The 22,570-nt window shown below is 39.3% G+C and overlaps 1 protein-coding gene across 3 annotated transcripts in view; it reads left to right on the forward strand.

Annotated features, from left to right (window-relative positions):
- Window positions 1-22,570, forward strand: part of PCGF5 (polycomb group ring finger 5) — an 88,441-nt gene that overhangs the window by 12,493 nt on the left and 53,378 nt on the right. For all 3 annotated transcript variants that reach the window (XM_029932218.1, XM_029932217.1, XM_029932219.1), the window contains exons 3-4: window positions 1,850-2,143; window positions 19,278-19,374. In XM_029932218.1, coding sequence (XP_029788078.1) covers window positions 2,032-2,143; window positions 19,278-19,374 — 209 coding nt within the window. In that variant the 5' untranslated portion in view covers window positions 1,850-2,031. The remainder of the gene's footprint in view (window positions 1-1,849; window positions 2,144-19,277; window positions 19,375-22,570) is intronic.

Genomic DNA, 22,570 nt, shown 5'->3' on the forward strand with positions numbered 1-22,570 from the left:
CGGCGTGTCCTCCGGGCCTGGGCCCGCGCACCTGCCCGGCGGGCGGGGCGGACTTGTGCTTGGACCGCCCCGGGCCGTGCCGCCGGGTCCCGCCGGAGGACGCGGAAAAGTTCCCTTCCCCCGCGTCTCTGCAGATACTTGCTTCCTTTAACCGTCTGGGTGACAGGACTCTGTGGCTCGGGTGGTATGAGGTCGGGACAGTGCATTTCCTTTCAGAGGACTTTCTCTTAACTTTAGAGCTTCCTGGCAAACCTGTGGAAAAGGCAGCGCCGTTAGTCCCAATGTGTACAGGAGAATTCGAAACCTAGAAATGGATATTAAATGCTTGCTGAAGGTCATAAAAGGGCCGAGGGCCAGAACCCAGCTCCCCACCACCCCCTCCTCCGGCTGTTACTTATGCTGTCTTTGTGCTACACCGTCCACACAGTTTTCCTGAGCGGGTAGGATGACACCACGCAGAACCTATACCGTGCACATTCTTAATGGCGATGTGTCAGTGGAGTGATGCCTTTTACGTCTCCCATTGCTTTATAGTTACCTGTGTGTTCACCGCGAAGATAAGAGAAAAGTTCCTGTTTATAGGATTAATTTAGGAAATCACTACCTTCCTTCATGCTGTGTTTTCTCAGAGAACACATTTGTTTGTAAGAAACCTTTAAAACTTTCTTCAGCAACTTCACGGATCAGCCAACTGTGCTAAACATTTCTAGAAAAAAAGTTAATGATGTTCAGTTTTTATTGCGTGCTAGCTTTATGTATATGGTCTTAATGTAATCCTTGCCACTCTAGGGTGCTGGCACTCTTATTTTCATTTATAGTTAAAAGAAAACCTGAGATTTAGAGAGGACATGTCACATTGCCCAGGTTATACATTTACTAAATGAGACCAGCCTCTATCAAATGATTTGCACGGTAGGAGAAAAAAATAATGAATGGAACTATAGATTAAATTAAAAGAAAGACGTAATAGGAGGGCAGTAAGGGTTAAATTCGCGAAGAGAGTACATAGAGGATAACTTTGGAGAAAGGTTTCCAAGGATACAGGTAGGATTTAGAGGAGAGGAAGGGCTTGTTGGACAGAGGGTACATAGAGCCTGCAGAGTGGACTAGGAGAGGGTGATCCTTTCACTTTGCCTGAAGAAAAGTGTTGAAAGGAAACCAACTTGACAATAAACTATAAAAGAAAAAAATAATTAAAAGTTTTTTAAAAATTAAGAAAAGTGTTGGAGGGTATGCTAAGGTCAGCCTGTGGAAGGTCTTCTATGGAAAGCAATTTAAATGTCATTCTGTTTGTAAAGAGGAAATACAATCTTTGAGAAGAGGACCCAAGTGCTATAGAGTAAAATAAATCCGGTAGGATGTAAGATGGACTACAGGTGGAGAGGTAATACTCAAGTAGGGTGGCTAAGGATGGAATGGAAAAGGACATCAACTTGCTTTCATTGACTGGATGTGGGGTACGAAATGGAAATAGGAAGCATTTTGATGGGGAGGATAATGATTTCAATTTTGAATCTTTTAACTTGTGTTAGGAAGGACTCCTAATAGAGCAGTCAAGCAGATATTTAAAATGCATTACTGAAGAGGTAAAGGTATCAAAACTGGAGTTAATCACTTTGGGTCTCATTGTATAGACTTGATAGTTGAGGCTCCAGGATTGGAGGAATTTGTCATTATCCTGAATGAAATCACAGCAGGTTTACGAGTGAATGTGACAGTGAGAGAAGTGTTCTTCTATTCACCCGTTCACCCAACTTGGAGCATGTAACACTCGCTGCTAATATGTTATTAATTCAGTTTGAGGAATTTGACACTTTTTTTCCTCTTTTTAAAATTACTTTGGAAACAGATATGGGAAAGCAGAACCACCTAAAGGAGTGATGACCAGCGATGTCATGGTAAATCTGGATGCTAGTTCTCATGCCTCAGGACATCCAGTTGGGAACTCCTCGCCAGCTCCTGGGATCAGACTTCATTCACTTACTACCCCTCTTTGCCTGAACTACGAAAGCCAGTCCTAGCTAACCACGAATGGCTACCCAAAGGAAACACTTGGTGAAAGATTTCAATCCTTATATCACCTGCTACATCTGTAAAGGGTACCTGATCAAGCCAACTACAGTGACAGAATGCCTCCACACCTGTGAGTATTCTTTGTTGTCATTTGCCCATCAGAAGTCATGTGCTACACGTGTTCTTTTAAAATGACCACATTCTGTTTTTATTTGGATTTTAACTTTCAAAACAATGAGTATTCCAGGAATTAACTTTGAATTATTTTGAGAATTGAATTTGTCATTAGGATACCGGTGGTATGAAATGTTTCTTGTACTGTCATGTGATAGTTAACTTTCCTTTAATTTTAATGTTCTAGAAACCATAAACATACTATTGGGTATAGTTTTTTCAAAAGTGAACTATTTTAGCTTTTTGATTAAAAAATTATATTGCAGGAAGTAATCTCACAGGTTTTGTTTGGGTATGCTTGCTTTAATTCATTGGCCTTTTTAGACTTTATTGAGGGTAGTTGACATACAAACAGCTGAATGTATTCAGTGTCTACAACTTGATGAGTTTAGAGATATACACCCATGAAATCATTACCACCTCTATGTCATAAACCTATCCATTTCCTCTAATAGTCTCCTCCTATGCTCTTATTTTTTGTGATATGACTGCTGAATATAAAAATCTATCCTCAGCAAATTTTAAGCATACCACACAGTAATATTAAGTAGAGGCTCTATGCTGTGCAGTAAATCTCTAGGACTTAGTCATCCTGTTGAACCAAAATTTCCTGCCCTTTAACCAAAAATCTGGCAGCCTCTGGATCACTTGGGAACTTAAGAGAAATGCACATTAATAGGCCCCACTCCAGAATTATGGAATCAGAAAGTCTGGGAGTGGGCCCAGCAATCAGTGTTCGGTAAGCCCTCTAGGTGATTTCGAAGCATTATCAAGTTTGAAAACCTCTGTTCTAATATGGTCATGCCTCTGGAACTCCTGTCAAGTTTCTTTCTCACCTGGCCTGTCAGTAGAAGTTTCATTGTTACAGCCACTTATGCCAGGATTCCATGTACTTCTTCTGTTTCTGCCTGTATGAAATTGGTTTCCTATTTCAGTGAAAGTAATTCCAGTAATTACTACATTCTAGTTTAATGCCTATCATGTACACCAAGTAGCTGTTTTATGTACTTGATATCATTTTTGGTTTATGATAAATGTGAAACAGGCTGGAGTGGACATTGGGAAAGAGAGCATAGAGATTATCTTCATTTTGTGGGTGTGGAGACTTTAAGTAATTTGCCCAGTCTCACAGCTAATGAGTGGTAAACCTATATTCAACTCCAGAGCTCATGCTCTAAGATCCTCCCTCTTCTGCTACTGAACAGACATAATACTCCACCAGGAGTTTTAGATAGGTACAAAATAGAGAATCCCCTGGAAATGGTTAAAATGGCAAATTTTATGTAGTATGTAGTATACCACAATAAAAACAAAATCATCCTAGGAAGCTGTTTAAGGTATATATACTCAGGATTCCGCCTAGAGCAATTTGGTAGATCACCGTGGTGAGGTCTGTGTATGTGTATTTTGGAAAACCTCTCCAAGTGATAGTGATATATATTACCTTTGGGTATTACTGGCCTATGCTGTTCAGTCAGCAATTAACTATGAACTGTCTTGAAATATTAATTTGCCGCTGCCCTGTATCATTACTTAACTTGAATAATTACCAGTTAAATGTCACCAAACAAATATTTATTGAATACCTACTGTGTGCCAGGCACCATCCATTCTGGATACAAAGGATACAGCAGTGAACAGGATAGTCAAACATCTGTGCTCTCAAGAAGCTTATATTCTAGTAGCTGAAACTAATAGTATGTGTCATGTAAGATAATGATAAATGCTACGAAGAGGAATAAAGAAGGGTTGGAGATTTGAGAGACGGGATTATTTTACATACAGTGTCAGGGTTGGCCTCTTTGTGACAATGACATTTGAACACAAACCTGAAGGAACTGAGCTCTGTGTATATATGGGAAGAGCATTCTAGATGGAGGGAAAAGCAAGTATAAGGGCTTGAGGCGATAATGCCTTTGGCAGGTTTATGGAACAGCGATCAGAAGGGTGTCACTACAAGTCAGCTGAAAGATTATAGGGCCTCCAACCAGGGTAATGTGGTGTGTGATGGAGGTGGGGAAGAGTGGATTGTGGATGTATTTTGGAGGAAGAGCCAAGAAGATGTGGCTACTGTAGGGCAAGGACTTTATCTTCTACTTTACATGTCTCCCACTACACCAAGCATGGTACCTGGACGTGGTCCACAGTCTGTTTTGTTTTGCCTCTTCCAACATTTATGCATTATTTTCGTATTTGGATTTCTCCAGCAAAAACTGCCAAATTTGGAAGATAAGAAGAAAGCACAAATTCTCCGATTTCTGCCTATCTAATGCAGATTTTATATCTGTTTTTCTGAAGGAAAATTTTCTCTGGGACATAATGAAATCTGTTTTAAATGCCACTTTTTTGGACAAAAAACAAAAGATTCCAGAAGTATAAACAGTCATGTTATAAGCAAGGGCTATGTTTATGTTTGCAACCACAGTTTAAAGTCTAAAGGGGTAAGTGACAGTTTAACTGCACAAGTCATTCTGGCCTGAAAAACTCCTTGGCCATCATCAAGCACCTTTGCTGAGAGACAATGTATGTGGCAGAAGTGGGATTAAAAGACCGTGGTAAATAAGTCATAAATGTGGCCTTTATCATCAGCAGAGAATACCAAATAGTAGAGTAAATGATGGAGTAAGATACTCAACCCAGAGCTGAGAACTCTGTAGTACTCATCTTTGTTCACTTTCTGGCTTTTGGATTTCTGAGTATTATTTTGCTTGTATTTATGTAGAGCTTGTAGGCAAAAACTATCCCATTTGCAAAGTATCTTATTTATAATGATAAACAATACTGCAAAGCAATGTTTCTCAGTCATTGGTTGGGTCTTTGATCTTACCCAGTTTTCTCATGTATAATATGGGTCAGATAAAATGATGCTGTGATTTGAGATAGTACAAAATATAAAAGGAAGATGGCCAAATGGGACAGGAGCTGAGTGAGAAATGTTAAGTGGCACTGCGGTACATCAGAATATTTTTTTATCTTGATTTAGGCATATAGAAAGAATATCTTATTAAAATAACTCTTTAAAAGACTATGGTTTTGTGATTCTTTAAGTAAAGAATGGGTAACAAATAGTTCTTACTGTAAAATTCATAACATAAGATTTGGTCTTATTTGAGTTTTGAAACTTGAAATATATAAATGGAGCTTTATTATTGATGAGCAAAACCAGACATGGAGTCTGCCCTTCTGGACTTTCTAGTCAAATGAAGGAGGACAGAATAATCAAGTTAAGAAATATATGTAATTTGGATGCTGATAAGTGCAATGAAACTAATGCAACAGAATGATACAATAGCAGGCATGTGTTGTGATATTGCAGCAAAATGGCATGCAAGATAAGAAACTAGAGTGTTTTTTGAAATTCCTAAAGCCATAGGCCCCTGGCCTTCTCAGGCAGGGATATGAGTCAGCTGGGATGGGAGGTAGGGAGCATGTGTGGTTCTCCCCGCTTTCGTGTGAATACATGAAGTTACTTTATTCTTCCTTCAGAATACTCTGCAAATGCATTTCACCTTTTTCTCTCTGCTCCTCCTCAGGTCAGTTAGGTTGATGCTCTCCCATTCTCCCATTAAATTCTGGAGCTAACACTGCCCAGCTTCCCGCTGATGGAGAAAGAAGGGCCAACAGAACCAGCATGATGACTGACTACAGCAGCCCTCGATGTTGTTAGCACTCCAGCCTTGGAGTGAGAGGAACAGAAAGGGGCAAGCCGGTTAAAAGGATGGGAAAGGCAGACATGGCAGGCTGTGTCCCAGGCTCTGGGCAAGGAATTGGAGGGGGGAAAAGAAAAGCTTCCCAAAGCCCTCATTTTTAAGTAGGCTTGCACTTCACCTGACCTACTAACACCACTTCTCTAAAGCAGGCCAAGGACACTTGATAGAAAGATAAAATTTTTAAATTAGGTAGAAATTAAAACACAGGAGTTTTAGCTTTGAATGTAAATCCACATTAACGGTTTTACAGGTCTATGAGATAATTTCAGTAACCCAAAACCTAAGGAAATAAACATGTCCCCCCAAATAATCATTGAATTATTTAAAATAATTAGTTGTCAGTCACTTTGCTAGCCACTGAGGTAGAGTGATAAAAAAAGATCAATTTAGAACTTTATCAAGCAAACTTCTCATAAGCCAAGAAAAAATTTCTGCATGTGTATTTCGATCTTTTTCTTTTCTACGTGAGCTCATCTACTCTGGAGCTTCAGCTACTTATGCTGGTGTCTCCCAGTCTTTATTTCTGGCATAAACCTTTCTTCTGAGCTTCAGAATCCTACTGGTGTCCGCCTGAAAGTCCTGAACCCATCTGGAGCTCAGCATGTCTAAAACTGAATGAATGGGATACTGATCCTCAGTTATCCTAGTAGGAAATAAGCTCCACACTTGACTCTGTTTACCCTCCCTAACAAAATGGGGACTGAGTCCTGTCGGGTGTCTCTCTTAAATCTCTCAAATCTGTCCCTTCACTTCCACTCTGCTGTGACTGTTCTGGCCCTCATTACTTCTCCCGAGAAAGTCTCTGCAACCCACTGCACTCACTTCTAACCTGTGTCAAAGCATGATCATTTAAACAATTTACTATCTTCACTCAGTCATCGGCCAACCCAGAATTTCTTGGAGACACCCGGTGCCCTCAGGATAAATTAAAACTACCTAGCTGTGGCCACATCTCCCCGCCCCCATCTACTGCACATACATGCACATACTTGGTTCAGCGGTATGCACTGAATGCACTTTGCCTGTATGCCAAGTTCGTGGTTGCACATGCTTTAAAACTCATATCCTCCAAGATAGGCCACTGACTTGCTACCATAGGTAGATTTGGGTTACGTGTATCCTTGGTGTCTGGTTCTTAGGTGCTTAATAAATAATTAAAGGAATAAATAAATGGCCAATTTGTTGGTTGTTTTGTTGTGTTTTTCCTTTCAAAGATTCATGTGCAGTAATAGCTAGCTTGAAAGGCATGTAGGCAATGTCAGTTAGGAATTACATATTTTGAAAAACTGTCTTCTCCAATTTAGGGGGAAGCCTTGTCGTGGGTCTTAGGGAGAGAGAGAGACACTGGATTGGGGACCAGAGATTGGTGGTTCTAGATTAAAGGATGCTCTGTCTCTTGCACCAGGATTCTCAGAAACGTTTTGAGGTTGTTGAGAATGTATTTGCTTGTGGTTGTATAGGTTGTTGACTTAAAATGAAAGACTTTTCACTTAAACTGAGAACAAAAGCGCTTTGTTCCAGCAGCTTAAATGTGAAGAATACAGTGCATTGGTTCTTAACTTTTTTGTGGTTAGCAAGCCCCCTTAAGAATTTGATGATTCTTTCCCCAGGAGAAAAAGAAGGTTATAGACATAGAAATCTGTGGTACAGGAAAGGAATGCTTGCTTCTTTGTGCCCTTTCAGAGACTGTGGCGGTAATCCCTTCACTGAGAATAAATTCTTTGGCAATGTATTGTTGTAATTAGTTTTTAACTTATGCAAAGAAGATGGATTAATTGATAATTAAGTATAGTTGATGTAACAGTTAAGGGACTTGGTGATTTTATGTGGTAATAAGTAAAAATGAAGGACCAACCCAATCAGAAGATGGTAAAATTTAAGTAGAACCAACCATTTATTTTGAACAAGAATCATAAATATATAAGTAAGGTGCAGAGATTTCTTGACATGGTCCTATTCAATGTTTAAAAATCTTAGGCTACATCCACTTGTTATTCAAAGTGCGGTCTCCAGACCGGCAGCATGCACCAGCAGCAGCATCACCTGGGAACTTGTTAAAAGTGCTAATTCTTGGGCCTTACCATAGACGTGGTGCATCAACATCTCTGGGGACAAGGCCAGAAATCTGTGTAATCACAAGCTCTTCAGGTGATTCTGTGATGTACGAGTTTGAAACGCACAGCTCGTGACCAGACTTTTATAATACTAGTATACTTGAACTAGGCAGTCTATAATCATACTGCAATTAAATCACACCGTAATTAAGATAAATGCTAATAAAAGATTAAACTAATAGCTGTTATATATTGAGTGTTTGTTGTATTTGGGGGTCATGAGCTTTACATTTATTATCTTATTTAAACTTCCCAAGAACCCCTCTACTTAGGTGATATTATTTAATCATTCAACAGATGTTTATTAGCACCTACATTGTGCCAGTCATTATTCTAGCCAGTGGAAACACAGCAGTAAACAAGACAAGCCTAGTCTGCACCCTCCTGGAAGTTCTGTTCTAATAGGAGAGACAGACAATAAGCAAATAAACAGGATAATTTCAAATGCTATGTATAACAACTGCTATGAGAAAAAATAAAACAGAGAAAGATCTTTCTTAGGACTTAACCATTTGAGCAGAGGCCAAAAGAATAGGAAAGAGCAAGCTGTGAGAAGGGTTAAGGGGAGAGTATTTCAGATTTTATTCCAGTGTTTTTCACAGAAATAGGACTCAGAAAGGTTGAGTAACAAAGCTGATAAACGCTGGAGCTGGGTTCGGGTGCTGGACATCCAACTCCAGCATATCTTCAGAATAAATTATGACATTTTCCTAATTTTTCTTCTTCTTTGCTTTCTGAAACTTCTTTAAGCAAAGAAGTGAATTTAAATATATATATAAGAGAGAGAGAGGGCAGGAGAGAGCGTGCACACTAGTGTACACACACGGCTCTCCCAGCTAGGTCTGCATGGCAGTGTCCCTGTCATTATGTAGCCAGTTGGGATCTGAATTTACTAATTTGGAGTAAATAGCCATTATAATGAAGAAAAGATATAAACTGAACTCTCCAATAATGTATTCTTTATAAATTTCAGTTTTGGGGGGCAAGACTTTTTCTTAGAATAAAAATCAAAGGCCTAATTAGGAATTATATTTAAAGTCTCAACAGATTGTAAATACAATGTTTCAGGATTGTACTAGAAATGAGGTCAATAGTAAACTGATGTTACATGTTTCAGACAATATTTTGGCAGAAACTAGACATTCATTCATGAAAGTGATTATAGTGTTCATTTTGATTCTTTTTAAATAAGGAAATAATTACAGGTCTTAATCTAGTTATCTTAATAGCAATAATGCTAAAGAAAAATCATTACATTTGTGGTTCTTTTAGCTTTTGAAACTGTGCATGAGATAAGAAAGAGTGTTTAAACAGTTGAGCAAAGCATCATAGTGGACACTAACAGAAAACTAGGGATAATGCATTTAAAAATGAAATTGTCTTAAATGGCCTTCTGAGAATAAATTATTATCTAGGTCATAATAGTTTGTAACTGATACCAGTGATAGATTGAGAAAAAATATGTACCCTAAAACGAGTATTCAAAATTAGAACTCATGGTTAGTGTACAGGTATGTTGAAGAGTTGAGCATCATGGTTGAATGTAACCATTATGAGTAAGTGCAGTCCAAACATGTAGAAAAGGCAGAAGATAATTTGTTTGGATACTTTGAAGACTTTTCATAGTTACTCATTTTCTATAACATATTTTTTTTAAGTTTGTTCCTTTTTGAGAGGTGGGAAGGAAGGTGCGGGGGCAGGGGCAGAGAGAGAGGGAGACACAGAATCCGAAGCAGGCTCCAGGCTCTGAACTGGGCTCGAATCCACAAACTGTGAGATCATGACCGGAGCCAAAGTCAGATGCTTAACTGACTGAACCATCCAGGTGCCCCGATAATGTACTTTTTTTTTTTTTTTTAACCAGGCTACTATATTGTATCAAAAATTTAAAAACCAACGGACAAATCTTTGTTCTCTCAGAATGCTCATCCACCACCATTTCTTTACTCAGTTAACAGAAAATGATCATTGTATTTTAGAAAACTAAAATAGATTTTGTGTTGAATTAACTTTTTTTAATTGTCAAAAAAAATTCCTAGTAGACTCAGAATCTCTTTGTTTGCTTTAGTTGACAATGTCGGCAGATTTCTGACTTGGCTATGATACTATAGGCCCTAAAATCCCACCTCCCTTTATTATTCCTAACCCTCTTGTCCTCCTTTACTTCACTAATATTTAACTGAGCAGCTCCTCCTCCAGGTACTATTCTGGTCACCGGGGACACATCAGGCAGCACAGTAGACAATAAGTAAATCATAGTGTATAGTAGTAGAGAGTGGTAAGTGCTATAGAAAAAAGGAAAGCCAAACTGGGTAAAGGGAATTGGGCAATCAGTCACATGTTACAATTTAAAATAAGCCTGGGGGCACCTGGGTGACTCAGTCGGTTGAGCATCTGACTCTTGATTTAGGTACAGGTCATGATCTCACAGTTTTGAGATCAAGGCCCATCCATGTTGGGCTCTACTCTGAGTGTGGAGCCTGCTTCAGATTCTCTCTCTCTCACTCTCTCTGCCTGTCTCTCTCTCTCTGTCTCCCTCTCTCTGCCTCTGCCTCTGTCTCTCTCAAAAAATAAGCCTGTGCTCAGGGTAGATCTCACTAAGAAAGTGACATTTAGGGGTGCCTGGGCGGGTCAGTGGTTAGGCGTCTGACTTCAGCTCAGGTCATGATCTTGCAGTTCATGAGTTTGAGCCCCGCATCAGCTCTGTGCTGACAGCTCAGAACCTGGAGAGTGCTTCAGATTCTGTGTCTCCCTTTCTCTCTGTCTGCCTCCCCCATCTCTCCCTCTCTCAAAGGAAAGAGAGCTGGGGAGAGTGAAGGGACACAAATCATGAGAGACTATTGAATACTGAAAACGAGCCGTGGACTGAAGCGGGGGGAGGGAGAGAAGGGGGTGATGGTCACGGTGGGGGGGCACTTGTGGGGAGAAGCACTGTGTGTTATATGGAAACCAATTTGACAATAAACTATTATAAAAAATTAACAAAAAAGAAAGTGACATTTGAATAGACAAGGAGGTGAAGGAGTTAGCCAATCACATATCTGAGGAAAGAATATTTCAGGTAGAGGAGTAGCAAAAGCAAAGGCTTTAAGGCAGGCGTGTGCCTATCATGTTGACAAATGGTCAGGAGGCCAGTGTGGCGCCATGGCAGTGGGTAAAGGAGAGATGGGAAAGGTAATAGGGTAGATGTGGGCCACAGGCACAGTGCACAGGTCTTGTGGGGCCACTTAAAGAAGTTTGGCTTTTACTCTGAGAAAAACAAAGACCCATTTCAGGCACAGTTTTGAGTAGAGAAATGACATGATCTAACTTACATTTAAAAGCATTACTCAGGGGCACCTGAATGGCTCAGTCAGTTGAGCATCCAGCTTCAGCTCAGGTCATGATCTCGCAGTTTGTGGGTTCGAGCTCCGCATCAGGCTCTGTGCTGACAGCTAGCTCAGAGCCTGGAGTCTGCTTCAGATTCTGTGGCTCCCTCTCTCTGACCCTCCCCTGCTCGTGCTGTTCCTCTCTCTCTCTCTCTCAAAAATAAATAAAAAATTAGAAAAAATAGAAATAAAAGCATTACTCGGACTACTATTAAAAATGGACTTGTTAGGAATGATTGCTATAAGCCAGGCAAGAGGCAGTGATGGCTTGCACCAATGGGGTGGTGGTGGTACAAGTGGTCAGATTTCTGCTTATATTTGAAGGTAGAGCCAGATTTGCTAATGAACTGTAGGTGGGTCATACAAGAAAAAGAAATCAAGGATATCTTCCAGATTTGGGGCTTGAGAAACTTGAAGGATAAAGATGTCATTAAACTGTGTATGAAAAACTGATCGGGTGGTTATTTTTTGGAAATTGAATGTAAGCTCTGAGATGTCCAGAGATAACCTAACTGGGAGGTGGACATAGGAGTCTAGAGATTATTAGCATATAGATTGTCTGTAACCAGTGGAAGCACCAGGGGAGTGAGTGTAGGCAGAGAAGAGCAAGCACAGCCCCGGGGGCACTGAGAAGAAGAGGAGGCCTGAGGTAGAAGGAAGACTGCACGTCACCTCGAAGGGGAGTCAGCTGAGTCGGCAGGGGTGAGGTGGACAGGTCTGAGGTTAGACCTCTAGGTTTAGCTACCTGGAGGTCACACATCATCTCGTCAAGCAGTTTCAGTGGAGCAGTCAGGAGCGAAAGTCTGGATAGATGTGAAAGGATGGAAATTTCTTAATCCCTGGTTTTGATAATTGTACTATGATTATGCAAGTATTTAAGCTTCATGAAGGTAGAGAGATGGTAAAAAAAAAATTGGGAAGAGAGGAATTGGGGAGAATAGTGTGGTACCTCTGAAATGGAGTGATAGCTCACAAGGGAAGTAGAGTCAAGAGAAGTTGATGAGGTTTTTTTTTTAGGTGGAGGAATAACATGTTTGCATGTTGATGGGAATCTCAGTAAGGATTAATGTAGGTAAAGGGGGAGACGCACTGGAGCAATGTTTTGGGTCATTGGGAGGGGGTCTAGTCCACAGGCAGAGATTGGCGTTAGACAGGCATAGGAACATTTTGGAAACAGGCAAGAGCACAAAGATGCTAATAAGTAAACAGATGTGGCATGAATTCTTTGTTTCAGTTGTTTGTTTTTTCCCTTTTGCTTTCAGTAAAAAGGAAGTGAGGTATTAGTGGATAGTGTGGATGGGGGAGGAAATGTTGGGGATTTGAGAAGAGCAGGAGGTATGAAGTGTTAGCATTGAGTGCAATGGACAGCATGTGTTCACCATGAAACTACAGCTCATGTAGGTCTTTGAAGAGATATGCTATGTATAACGTAAGAGAAATAAAGATGTTTGTTAGCTCCTTATGGAAGTAAACCCAGAAGATACTATCTCATGGAAGCAAATAACAAATATTCTGGAAAACTTTTAAAACTGTTAGTTTCACACCTAAGTATTTATCAAAAGCAGGAAACTGATGCCTCTTCTCTTTGCAGATGACCATGGTTTACTTAAAGACTATTAGCAGATAATAGATACATTTTTCAAAGGCAAAAAGTATCAAATGAGTGCTATCAAGAAGGGCATATAAAGATAGTGATGTGTTTAAGGAAACTAGAAAAAAACATGCTTCTATGTTAATAGATAAAACTAACACATTCAGATGATTTTAACAAAGGAAGTCAGCATTTGATCATGTTCAAAAAACAAGGCATTACTAATGAATGACTACACCAAGGACACAAGAGAAAAGAATATTCTTGTTTTATTATCAGTGATAGCAGACTTATTGCTCAAGGAGAGAAATTTGTGTAGATCAGTTTCTGTCATCAAAGCTGGGAAGTTAGCTCTGTGTGATACGTAAGAGATGTGGGTGGACCATATATCTAAGATAGCAACAACAAATGGTCCTTGTACCTGTTGTGAAGAACTCTCCCTCTTAACAGTTTGAAAATAGGACATCTGGGTGGCTCAGTCAGTTAAGCATCTGACTTTGGCTCAGGTCATGATCTTATGGTTCATGGGTTTGAGCCCCGCATTGGTATCTGTGCTGACTGCTCAGATCCTGGAGCCTGTCTTCAGATTCTGTGTCTCCCTCTCTCTCCCCCTCTGCAGCTCGCTTGCTCTCTCTCAAAAATAAACAGTAAAAAAAAATTTTTTTAAGGAATTTGAAAGTAAACGAAAATAGATAACCTTTGAATAAACTGCGAAGTGAACAGATGATAGTGCTTTGGAGCAGGTATGTGCAAAGTGATTGGGAAGAGATGAAACAAGCTAAGGCCTAGACGAGTGGGGCTGTGCTGGAATTATAGTAAATGTATAAAGTTAAGGAAGGAATGTATAATGGAGAAATGCTGGTAAATCTTGGACCCTTCACCCCAGAAAAAGAAATATCACATGTGCAGAGATATGCAGTTCGCATTCAGGCAGAGGAGTGTGCCATTATCATACTTGACTTGGAAGACGATCTCGAGAGTGGACATGGCTGCAGAGGACTGATCCCAATATATGACAGACATTTCAAGTTTGTTAGCAAGATCATCTGTTGTTTCAGATGGACACACAAAACTGATGCCATTCAACATTGTTACTCTGATTCTCCTCCTCAGTTTATGCTCATCCAGTAATCAGTATATAGTAGTAGCTCACATTTACTATTTACAAGCTGACACTCATTTCCATCTTTTGCATATATTATCTCATTTAATCTTCACAAGAACCCTGTGAGATAGGAAGGAACCTTTAAGCGCAAAATAAGTAATTTGCTTATTGAGAGAACTGGGACTCAGCTCCAAGCAGTCTGCTGCAAGATCATTTTTATCTAGAACAACTGCGCTATACTCCCTGGTTCTCATGTAGATCTGCATTGTGGGGAGAGTGCATTAAGCCCATATTATTTTGATTATGTTTTGTCTTGTGACAGTGATTTCCTTATGGTAGATAATAAAGTGACTTCTGAATGAATCCTTGGTCAGGATTTCCTAGTTCTGTTTTGGCTGCCTCAGTGAGAGAGCTTTGAGAGTTAAGATCTCTGGTGTTAATCTCCCAGAGATTTAGGTTTAATTGGTTTTGGATGTGGTCCATGAATCTGTTTTTTTAAAAGAATCTCACTGGTGATTGTGATGATGTGAGAACCACTACTGGGGAAGAGCACTGGGTGTTATATGGAAACCAACTTGACAATAAACTATTTTTAAAAAACATTTTTATTGAAGAATAATTGACATACAATATTGTATTAATTTCAGGCATACAACATAGTCATTTTATATTTACCTATATTATAAAATGGACACCACAATAAGCCTAGTTACCATCTGTCACCATATAAAGTTGACACAGTAATATTGACTATATTTCCTATGTTCTGCATTACACCTCATCTTATTTATAACTGGAAGTTGTACCACTTAATCCCCTTCATCTATTTCATGCATCCCTCCAATCTCTTTCCCTTCTACCAACTATTAGTTTGTTCTCTATCAATCTATTTGTTTTATCCCCCTTTTTTTTTCTTTTTAGATTTCATGTGTAAGTTGAATTGGTTTTCTCTGACTTATTTCACTTACTGTATAGGTCCATCTTGCAAAGGGCAAGACTTCATTCTTTTTTATGGTTAATATTCTTATATATACATATACACACAAACATACATACACATACGTACACACACATATATATATATGTACAATACACATACACCCATACCCCAGAAAAGAGAGAACTGCTCTTTTTAAAAATAAAATTTTTAGTGTTTACTTATTTATTTTAGAGAGAGCACAAGTGTGCACAAGCAGGAGATGGGCAGAGAGAATCCCAAGTTGGAGCTTGGGGCTCCAACCCATAAACTTTGAGAACGTGCCCTGAGCCAAAATCAAGAGTCTGACACTTAACTGACTGAGCCACCCAAGCACCCTGAGAACCACTGCTTTAGGTGGTACAATGACTCTTAACTCTGTTTGTACAACAACCTAGAGAAGAGGTGGTGAAAGGAAAGATTTGGCCTAGTAAGCTTTAGGCAAAAGTTTAAGGCTGTTTGTGCTGAGCTAAATATAAGCATCAGTTAAAAAAGTCTTAAGTGCCTTAAATGAAATCTTTATGCCAAGGACCAAGTGTTATAGACATTAAGATATGGTGCTTGGTGGCTTGGAGGTTAGGCCTGGAGCTGCACAGCCTGAGCATGGATGTCGTCTCTGCTCCACACCGACCAGCTGTGGACCAGCTGCTCACGCTCTCCAGTGCTGCATTTCTCACTTGCCCAAGGGAATGGTCCAGGTCCATCCTGTAATCCATACAAACCCTCGAGCCCGGAGCCTGATATTTGGTTAGGCTCAGTAAATGTTAGCACTTGTTTCTATTTAAGTGTTTTCCACCTGGGGATACTTTTGGTGAGCCTGACTCCCTTTCTGACCCCGGTATTTCTTGTGGCTGTAGCATCTGTCCACAGGGGCTGGTGAGAGTGAAAATTCTAGTTGGTCTCCATATTCAGTCCTAACCATGGGCCAGGACTTTTGCAACATCTTTCTTGGACTGAGTTAGCCAGTACAGCAGTTGAACAATTAATTAGAAGGTTTGATAGTAAATCTTTAAGGAATTTTTAAAATGGGTGTGGCTGGGTGGCTCAATCCATTAAGCATCCGGCTTCGGCTCAGGTCATAATCTCACAGTTCCTGCGTTTGAGCCCCGCGTCGGGCTCTGTGCCAACAGCTAGCTCAGAGCCTGGAGCCTGTCTTCAGATTCTGTGTCTCCCTCTCTCTCTGACCCTCCCCTGCTCACCCTGTCTCTCTCTGTGTCTCAAAAATAAATAAAAAACATTAAAAAAATAGATACTTTAAAAATGTATTTTCCACCTGATATAAATGAAATTATAAACTAAGAATCAAAGGTCAGTTTTTTAATGATGGATTTTTTTAAGCATCTAAGGGAAAGCAAATCCTTTTACTTTTTTCAGTTTTACTAAAATCCTGGCCTGGAATTTCTCAGGTTCTAATTCATATAAGGTGGTGCTTTATTCAACAGTTTTTAAAAGCATGTAGGAAATGTATTTTCTAGAGTTTAAGGAATAAATAAGCTACTTAAAGGGGCTATTTTGTGCAAAATATTCAGCTTAAAAAGAAATGATTCTATAGATAGACATTGTAATGTTTCCAAATTAAGGGGTAAGGCACTCTTTTTCTATATATAATAGGCCTATGGAAATAAAATCAGAAGAAACTATCATATAGGCATGCATTAGTTAAGCAAATGGGCTCTTGACTCAAACCCTGGCTTTTCACACTTACTCCATGATTTTTGGCAAATTATACTAAAACTCTACTCCATTTCTTAGCTATAAGAGGACTAATAATATTGCCTAATTAATAGGGTTGAAGCACTTAGGGTAGTGCCTCGTACACCTGGTATTTTCCTCTGTAAAGTTAAAAAATCTTTAAAATTTGACACAAAATTTGTGATCTCATATCAGAAAACCTGGATTCAAGTCTGTGTGCTGCCATTCATCAGAGTAGGCAGGTAACCTGACCTGTGGAAACCTCTTCTTCATATTCAAAAGTAGAATAAAGTACTTTATCTCAAATGTTAGTGTGAAAAATAAATTCACTCCGATGGGACTTTCTGCATCCCTCTAAAACAGCACTCATTCAGTAGAAATAAAATGTGGCATGCCTGGTAGAGAGCCAGGCATTCCTGAACCCTTTGAGTATGATAAACCTTTTGAACCACAAAGATCAGAGCTCCAGGGTCAGATCAGAGATTCGGGATAGGATCAGGCTTTGTAATACTCTTCATTCTTGCCTCTTATCTGTCCTTTTTTTTTTTTTTTTCCCTCTTCTTTCCCAACTTTCAGAGACTTATCTCGTGTCCCTGGGAAAAGAGAAAATGCCAGCAAGCTTTGAAAAGAATTCAACTTCTCTGCTCTCCACTTTAATATAGCTTACCAAAAAAGTCCTTTCTTCCCAAACATTGACTTTTTAAAAGACATTTAGAACTTTCTTGAGGCCAAGGATTTGGAAGACAGAGGAAGTATTCCTATCTAAGCTCTTTTATTTTTAAGGTTTTATGATACTGTCTTTCATCCACATTTGGGGAGAATTTGAGTGTGAAGGGGTACTGTCCTAATAGCTGTATGCTGGGAAAAGAGAATATGGGATTCAGGTGTACTTATCTAACAAAACATATCTGCTCATCTCTCATCTTCTTAGGAAGCCCTTCCCTGGCCACTCTATCTCAAATAGCTGATAGTTCTTAGCACTCTAGCTACTTTTTTTTTTTTTTTTTTGGTAAATATTACTTCTTACTAAAATTCTGTTCACCTTTCCAAAGAAAATACAAGCCCCATAAGGTATGGACTTGGTTGTGTTTGCCCCCACATCCCCAACTCCTAGTACGATGCATGGCATTCAGTGTCTGTTGAATCAATGAATAAGTGAAAGGACATACCAAGATACCATTCTGTATATGTATGAATGACTTTAAAATTAGAGACCTAGTAGAATTCTTCCTTGACCATTGTTGCCCTGACGGAAGTATGTGATATGATTGAATTTTGAGACCTAATCTCAGTGGGAAGAATGCTAGTGTTTAACTTTTGATCAATTGTTTAAACTTTTTACTTCTTTTACATAGTGTGAGGCATGAGGAAGGGGAAGAGAAGTAGTTTGTAGTGGGGTTGAAAAAGGGGACTGGAGGAACCCCTGGGTGGCTCAGTCGGTTAAGCATCTGGCTTCGGCTCAGGTCATGATCTCATGGTTTGTGGGTTTGAGCCCCATGTTGGGCTCTGTGCTGACAGCTGGCTCAGAGCCTGGAGCCTGCTTCAGATTCTGTATCTCCCTCTCTCTCTGACCCTCTCCTGCTTGTGCAGTCTCTTGTCTCTCAAAAATAAAAACAAAAAAATTTTTTTAAAAAGAAAAGGAAAAGGGGCTGGGGAAGCTAATCTGTACCGGGTAAAAATGTCAGATTATACAGGGTAATAAAATGGAGGAGGGGATCTTGAGATAGGGAATTAGATAAAAAAATTTTTTATAGTTTAGGTCCTGTAAAAATGTTTAAGGTTTTTGGGCAAAACAGTTGACATAGTAGGTAATAGAAACTTAGGGAAAAGGTGAGACAGATTCATAGCCAGAAAGATTTCTACTCTGAGAGGAAACATAGGCTATATGGACTTGTGGCCAAAAATCCACAAAGCATATTTCCGATGTCTTTGTTTAGAACTTTTATTTAAAATCTTACTTATACCTATCAGTTTCTCAATTCTTCCACTTTACCCATACCTTGGTCCCAGTTTGATGCCACTTCCCATACTTTGTGCTCTGTGGACTTGGGGTCCTGTAGCACAGACTCCCCATGCTCCACCAAGGCCGGCAGTTCCTTGTAATTCCTACCTGTGTCAGGAGTGCCCTGCTGAGAAAGAGTAATCCAACTGCGTTGAAAACGCTCAAGTTTTATTAAGAACTATTTGTTGCATTCAAAAGAAGTGCAGAACTATTTCATACTTCTTTCCTTCTTTAAATGAGAGAAACTGTTGTTTATGTAGATGCCCTTGCTTTTTCATACTAATATGAATAAATTATCTGGATTGTGAACATACTTAAAACAATCAGCAAAGTAGTATATATTTTTCATATGGTTGACTGTAAGCTTCATTTCAGTTGGGTTTTTATTTTACAGTGTTAAGTTGTTTTTAAGGTTTTGTAAAATTTGGTTAAAGAATAGTATTTTACCCAAAGTAGGTAGTTTTAAAGGACTGTTTCTAATTACATTAAGTTCAAAGGATATGTTTTAACCTAACATTTTCTTCCTTCTTAGTCTGTAAGACTTGTATTGTCCAGCACTTTGAAGACAGCAATGATTGTCCAAGGTGTGGCAACCAAGTGCATGAGACAAATCCATTAGAAATGCTGAGGTAAGTAATTGTATTTTATAGTTTGTCTAACTGAAATTATATAAACTCTTAATAGGTTTTATTGTGCATCATAATATTTGTTCACATCTTGACTCAGTTAATAGAGGTTTTATGATTTTTTATTTTATTAAGAGGAATTTAAAAATCAGGCTGTATATATTAAATACTTAAGAAATATATTTTCAAACTGGGTGTTATATGGAAACCAATTTGACAATAAACTATTAAAAAATTATAACTATCTCAGAGCTATTTTATTTTTTGTTTCAAGGATTCAAGGGTTTTGTTTTTAAATATTTTTTATTTTTAAATCAACTTAAATTATAGTTAAATAATGAAATGCACTTTTTTAATTGAACAGTTCTATACATTGCTCCGTGCTCGTCACAAGTGCACTTTTTTTTTTAATAGTTTATTGTCAAGTTGGTTCCATATAACACCCAGTGCTCTTTCCCACAAGTGCCCTTCTCCATGAACACTGCCTCCCTTCCCCTTCCCCCTTCAGGCCTCACTTTGTTTTCAGTATTCAGTAGTCTCAGGGCTATTTATTTTTGGCATTTTAATATTCCACACATACTCTACTTTTATTGAGCAACATGGTAGTGGAAAAGAGGGCAGACCTAACAGTGAGGGACACTGACCTTGGTACTATTACTTTAATTATATCAAAAAGTATACAAACATTTATGTAAACTTAAAGAATTTTTTTTAAATGACTGCCATTTACTTAAGAAGTATAATCCTAGGGACGCCTTGGTAGCTCAGTCGGTTGAGCATCTGATTCTTGGCTTCAGCTTGAGTCCCGCATTGGGCTGTGCACAGATAGGGCAGAGCCCGCTGGGGATTCTCTCTCTCCCTGTCCCTTTATACCACACCCCAGTAAATTAAAAAAAAAGTATAACTCTATATTTTTAAAGCTGGAAGTAGTCCATAAAATCCTAATCTAAACCTTTTTATTCCAGATTAGGAAATTGAAACTTACAGAGTAACACAGCTTTTCCTAGGGTCTCAGCAAACTCAAATGTCATTTCCCAAGCCCAGTGTCCTTACCACTAAACCCATTTTCTTCCTACTTTTCCTGCCATAACTCCACCACAGATCACATACATCTGTGAGAGATCTGTTAGAGAAGCATATATCTAAAACAGTTCTAGATCCTCCCTAATGAGCCCTTCTGTAACCCTCATCATCTGTGTGACTTTTGCCATCATTCTGTAAATCTGGATTTGCAAGTCTTTTCAAACTTTTAAAAATTTTATTTTAGTGCCTGTGCATACTTGAAGTAATTGATCAAGTAAATGTCAAGCCTAGTAGTTTTCAAAGTGTGGTCTCCAAACCATTAGTATCTTGTTAAAAATGACAGTGACTGATCCCCCTTGAGACCTGATGAAACAAACTGGGGAGTGGAGCCTATTTTTAATTAGCAAGCCGTCCAGGTGTTTCTGATACAAAGTAACTGTTGAGAACGACTCTCCTTCTGTAGTCTATATTCCTGACGGGGCTTCTCCTAGTTGGATTTACATCAGTGCTTCTCAACCACCAATGGTTTTGTCCCCAGCCCCTACCCCCAGTGTACTTTTAGCAGTATCTGGAGATATTTTTGATTGTCAGGACTGGGTGGGTGCTGCTAGCGTCTAGTAGGTAGAGGCTAGGGTTGCTGGACACCACTGGGCATCCTCTGAGTCACAGCATAGTCTCCTCCCATACCGGCGAGTCAACCCATAATGTCAGCGATACGGGGGCCAAGAAACCCTGATTTAAGTCACTCAAGAAGAATATGGTTTTCCTCATGCTTTTATTGAAAGGTGTGTCAAAAGTTGATTATTACTCCATTTTAAAGTGTTGTGTTGGAAGAAAAATTAACTTTTGGTTTTGAGTGTTAGCTACCCGAAGGATTCCAGTCACCATTTAATCAAGTATCTCCCATGGCTAAATTATGATAGCACATTTTTTAAAGCTTTTTATTTGGAAATAATTGAAAACTCACAAAAAGTTCCCAAAATAATAGTAGTACAAGAAACACTACCCAGGTTAGTTTGTTGTGAACATGCTATCTCATTTGCTTTATTGTGTGCATGCTTGCCTGCTGTTTTTTTCTGAACCATATCAGAGTCAGTTACATACCCCATGGCCCCTTACCCATAACTGTTTTAGGAAATACACACTAAGACTAGAGATATGATCTTACATAACCACAGTATGCTGACACTGGCATAATATTTTACTCTATCCTTCATATTCTAGTTTTGTCAGTTTATCTAATGATCTCCTTTATAGAGTTTTTTCCTATCCCACTAAAATTATCTTACAAAGGAATACCCTTAAAGATGTAAACTCACAGAAATGATAAGAATGAGAACTTCAGTATTCTTGGCACCTGGGGATAACTCCTGGAACATAGTACGTTCTCAGTAAATGCTTGTGGAAAGGATGAGAAGTGATGGGAGCAAAAATGGGAACTGGAAAGCAGGTTGATGGTAGCAATGACCCAGCAGACCTGAGAGAACAAGTCTGGTGAAGGTCTCCTGCCTGCCACCTCCCAGCAAAGGGCCGCCAGGAGGCTTCCACTTAGTGCTCCAAACCAGGTAGCATGCAAGCCCTAGATACAGGAGTGGTGTGGGCTCTGGCGATGCCTTGGTAAATTCTCATTTATGCCTAAGACTGGACCTTTTGCTGCCTGAACAGAATCATATTTTGTTCGCAAGAAATAAGAGGGATCAAGTCTTCTTCAATAGGTAACACTGCTACACAGGTATCAGCAGATTTTTCTCCCACATACTTTCTCAGGCGGCTGCCGGAGGGTGTGCTGGAGCATAAACCAGGGAGGGAGACAAGGGGTGTGGCAGCTGTGCAGGAAGTCCCGACAAGTCTGTCAATGCTGTGTGGTCTGGTAGCCATTAGCCACATGTGGCTGTTGAGCCCTTGTGATTTTGCTGGTACACCTGAGGAGTGGAATTTTAAAGTTTATTTAAAGGAAACACTGAAACAGTATGAATGCTTTCACATTAAATAGAACCTTATTGTCAAGTTCAAATTACTAAACAAATGCATTGTTAAATATTTTCATGCATAAACCGTATCGGAATTAATTTTACACGAACCACGTAAAATGCTTTTGTTATTGTGCCTACTAGAAAATTTAAAATTACATACTTGAGTCACATTACATTTATACTAGACATCATTGCTATAGAAG

This window comes from Suricata suricatta, chromosome 2 (assembly GCF_006229205.1).
Source record: "Suricata suricatta isolate VVHF042 chromosome 2, meerkat_22Aug2017_6uvM2_HiC, whole genome shotgun sequence".
In the NCBI taxonomy this organism is placed as follows: domain Eukaryota; kingdom Metazoa; phylum Chordata; class Mammalia; order Carnivora; family Herpestidae; genus Suricata; species Suricata suricatta.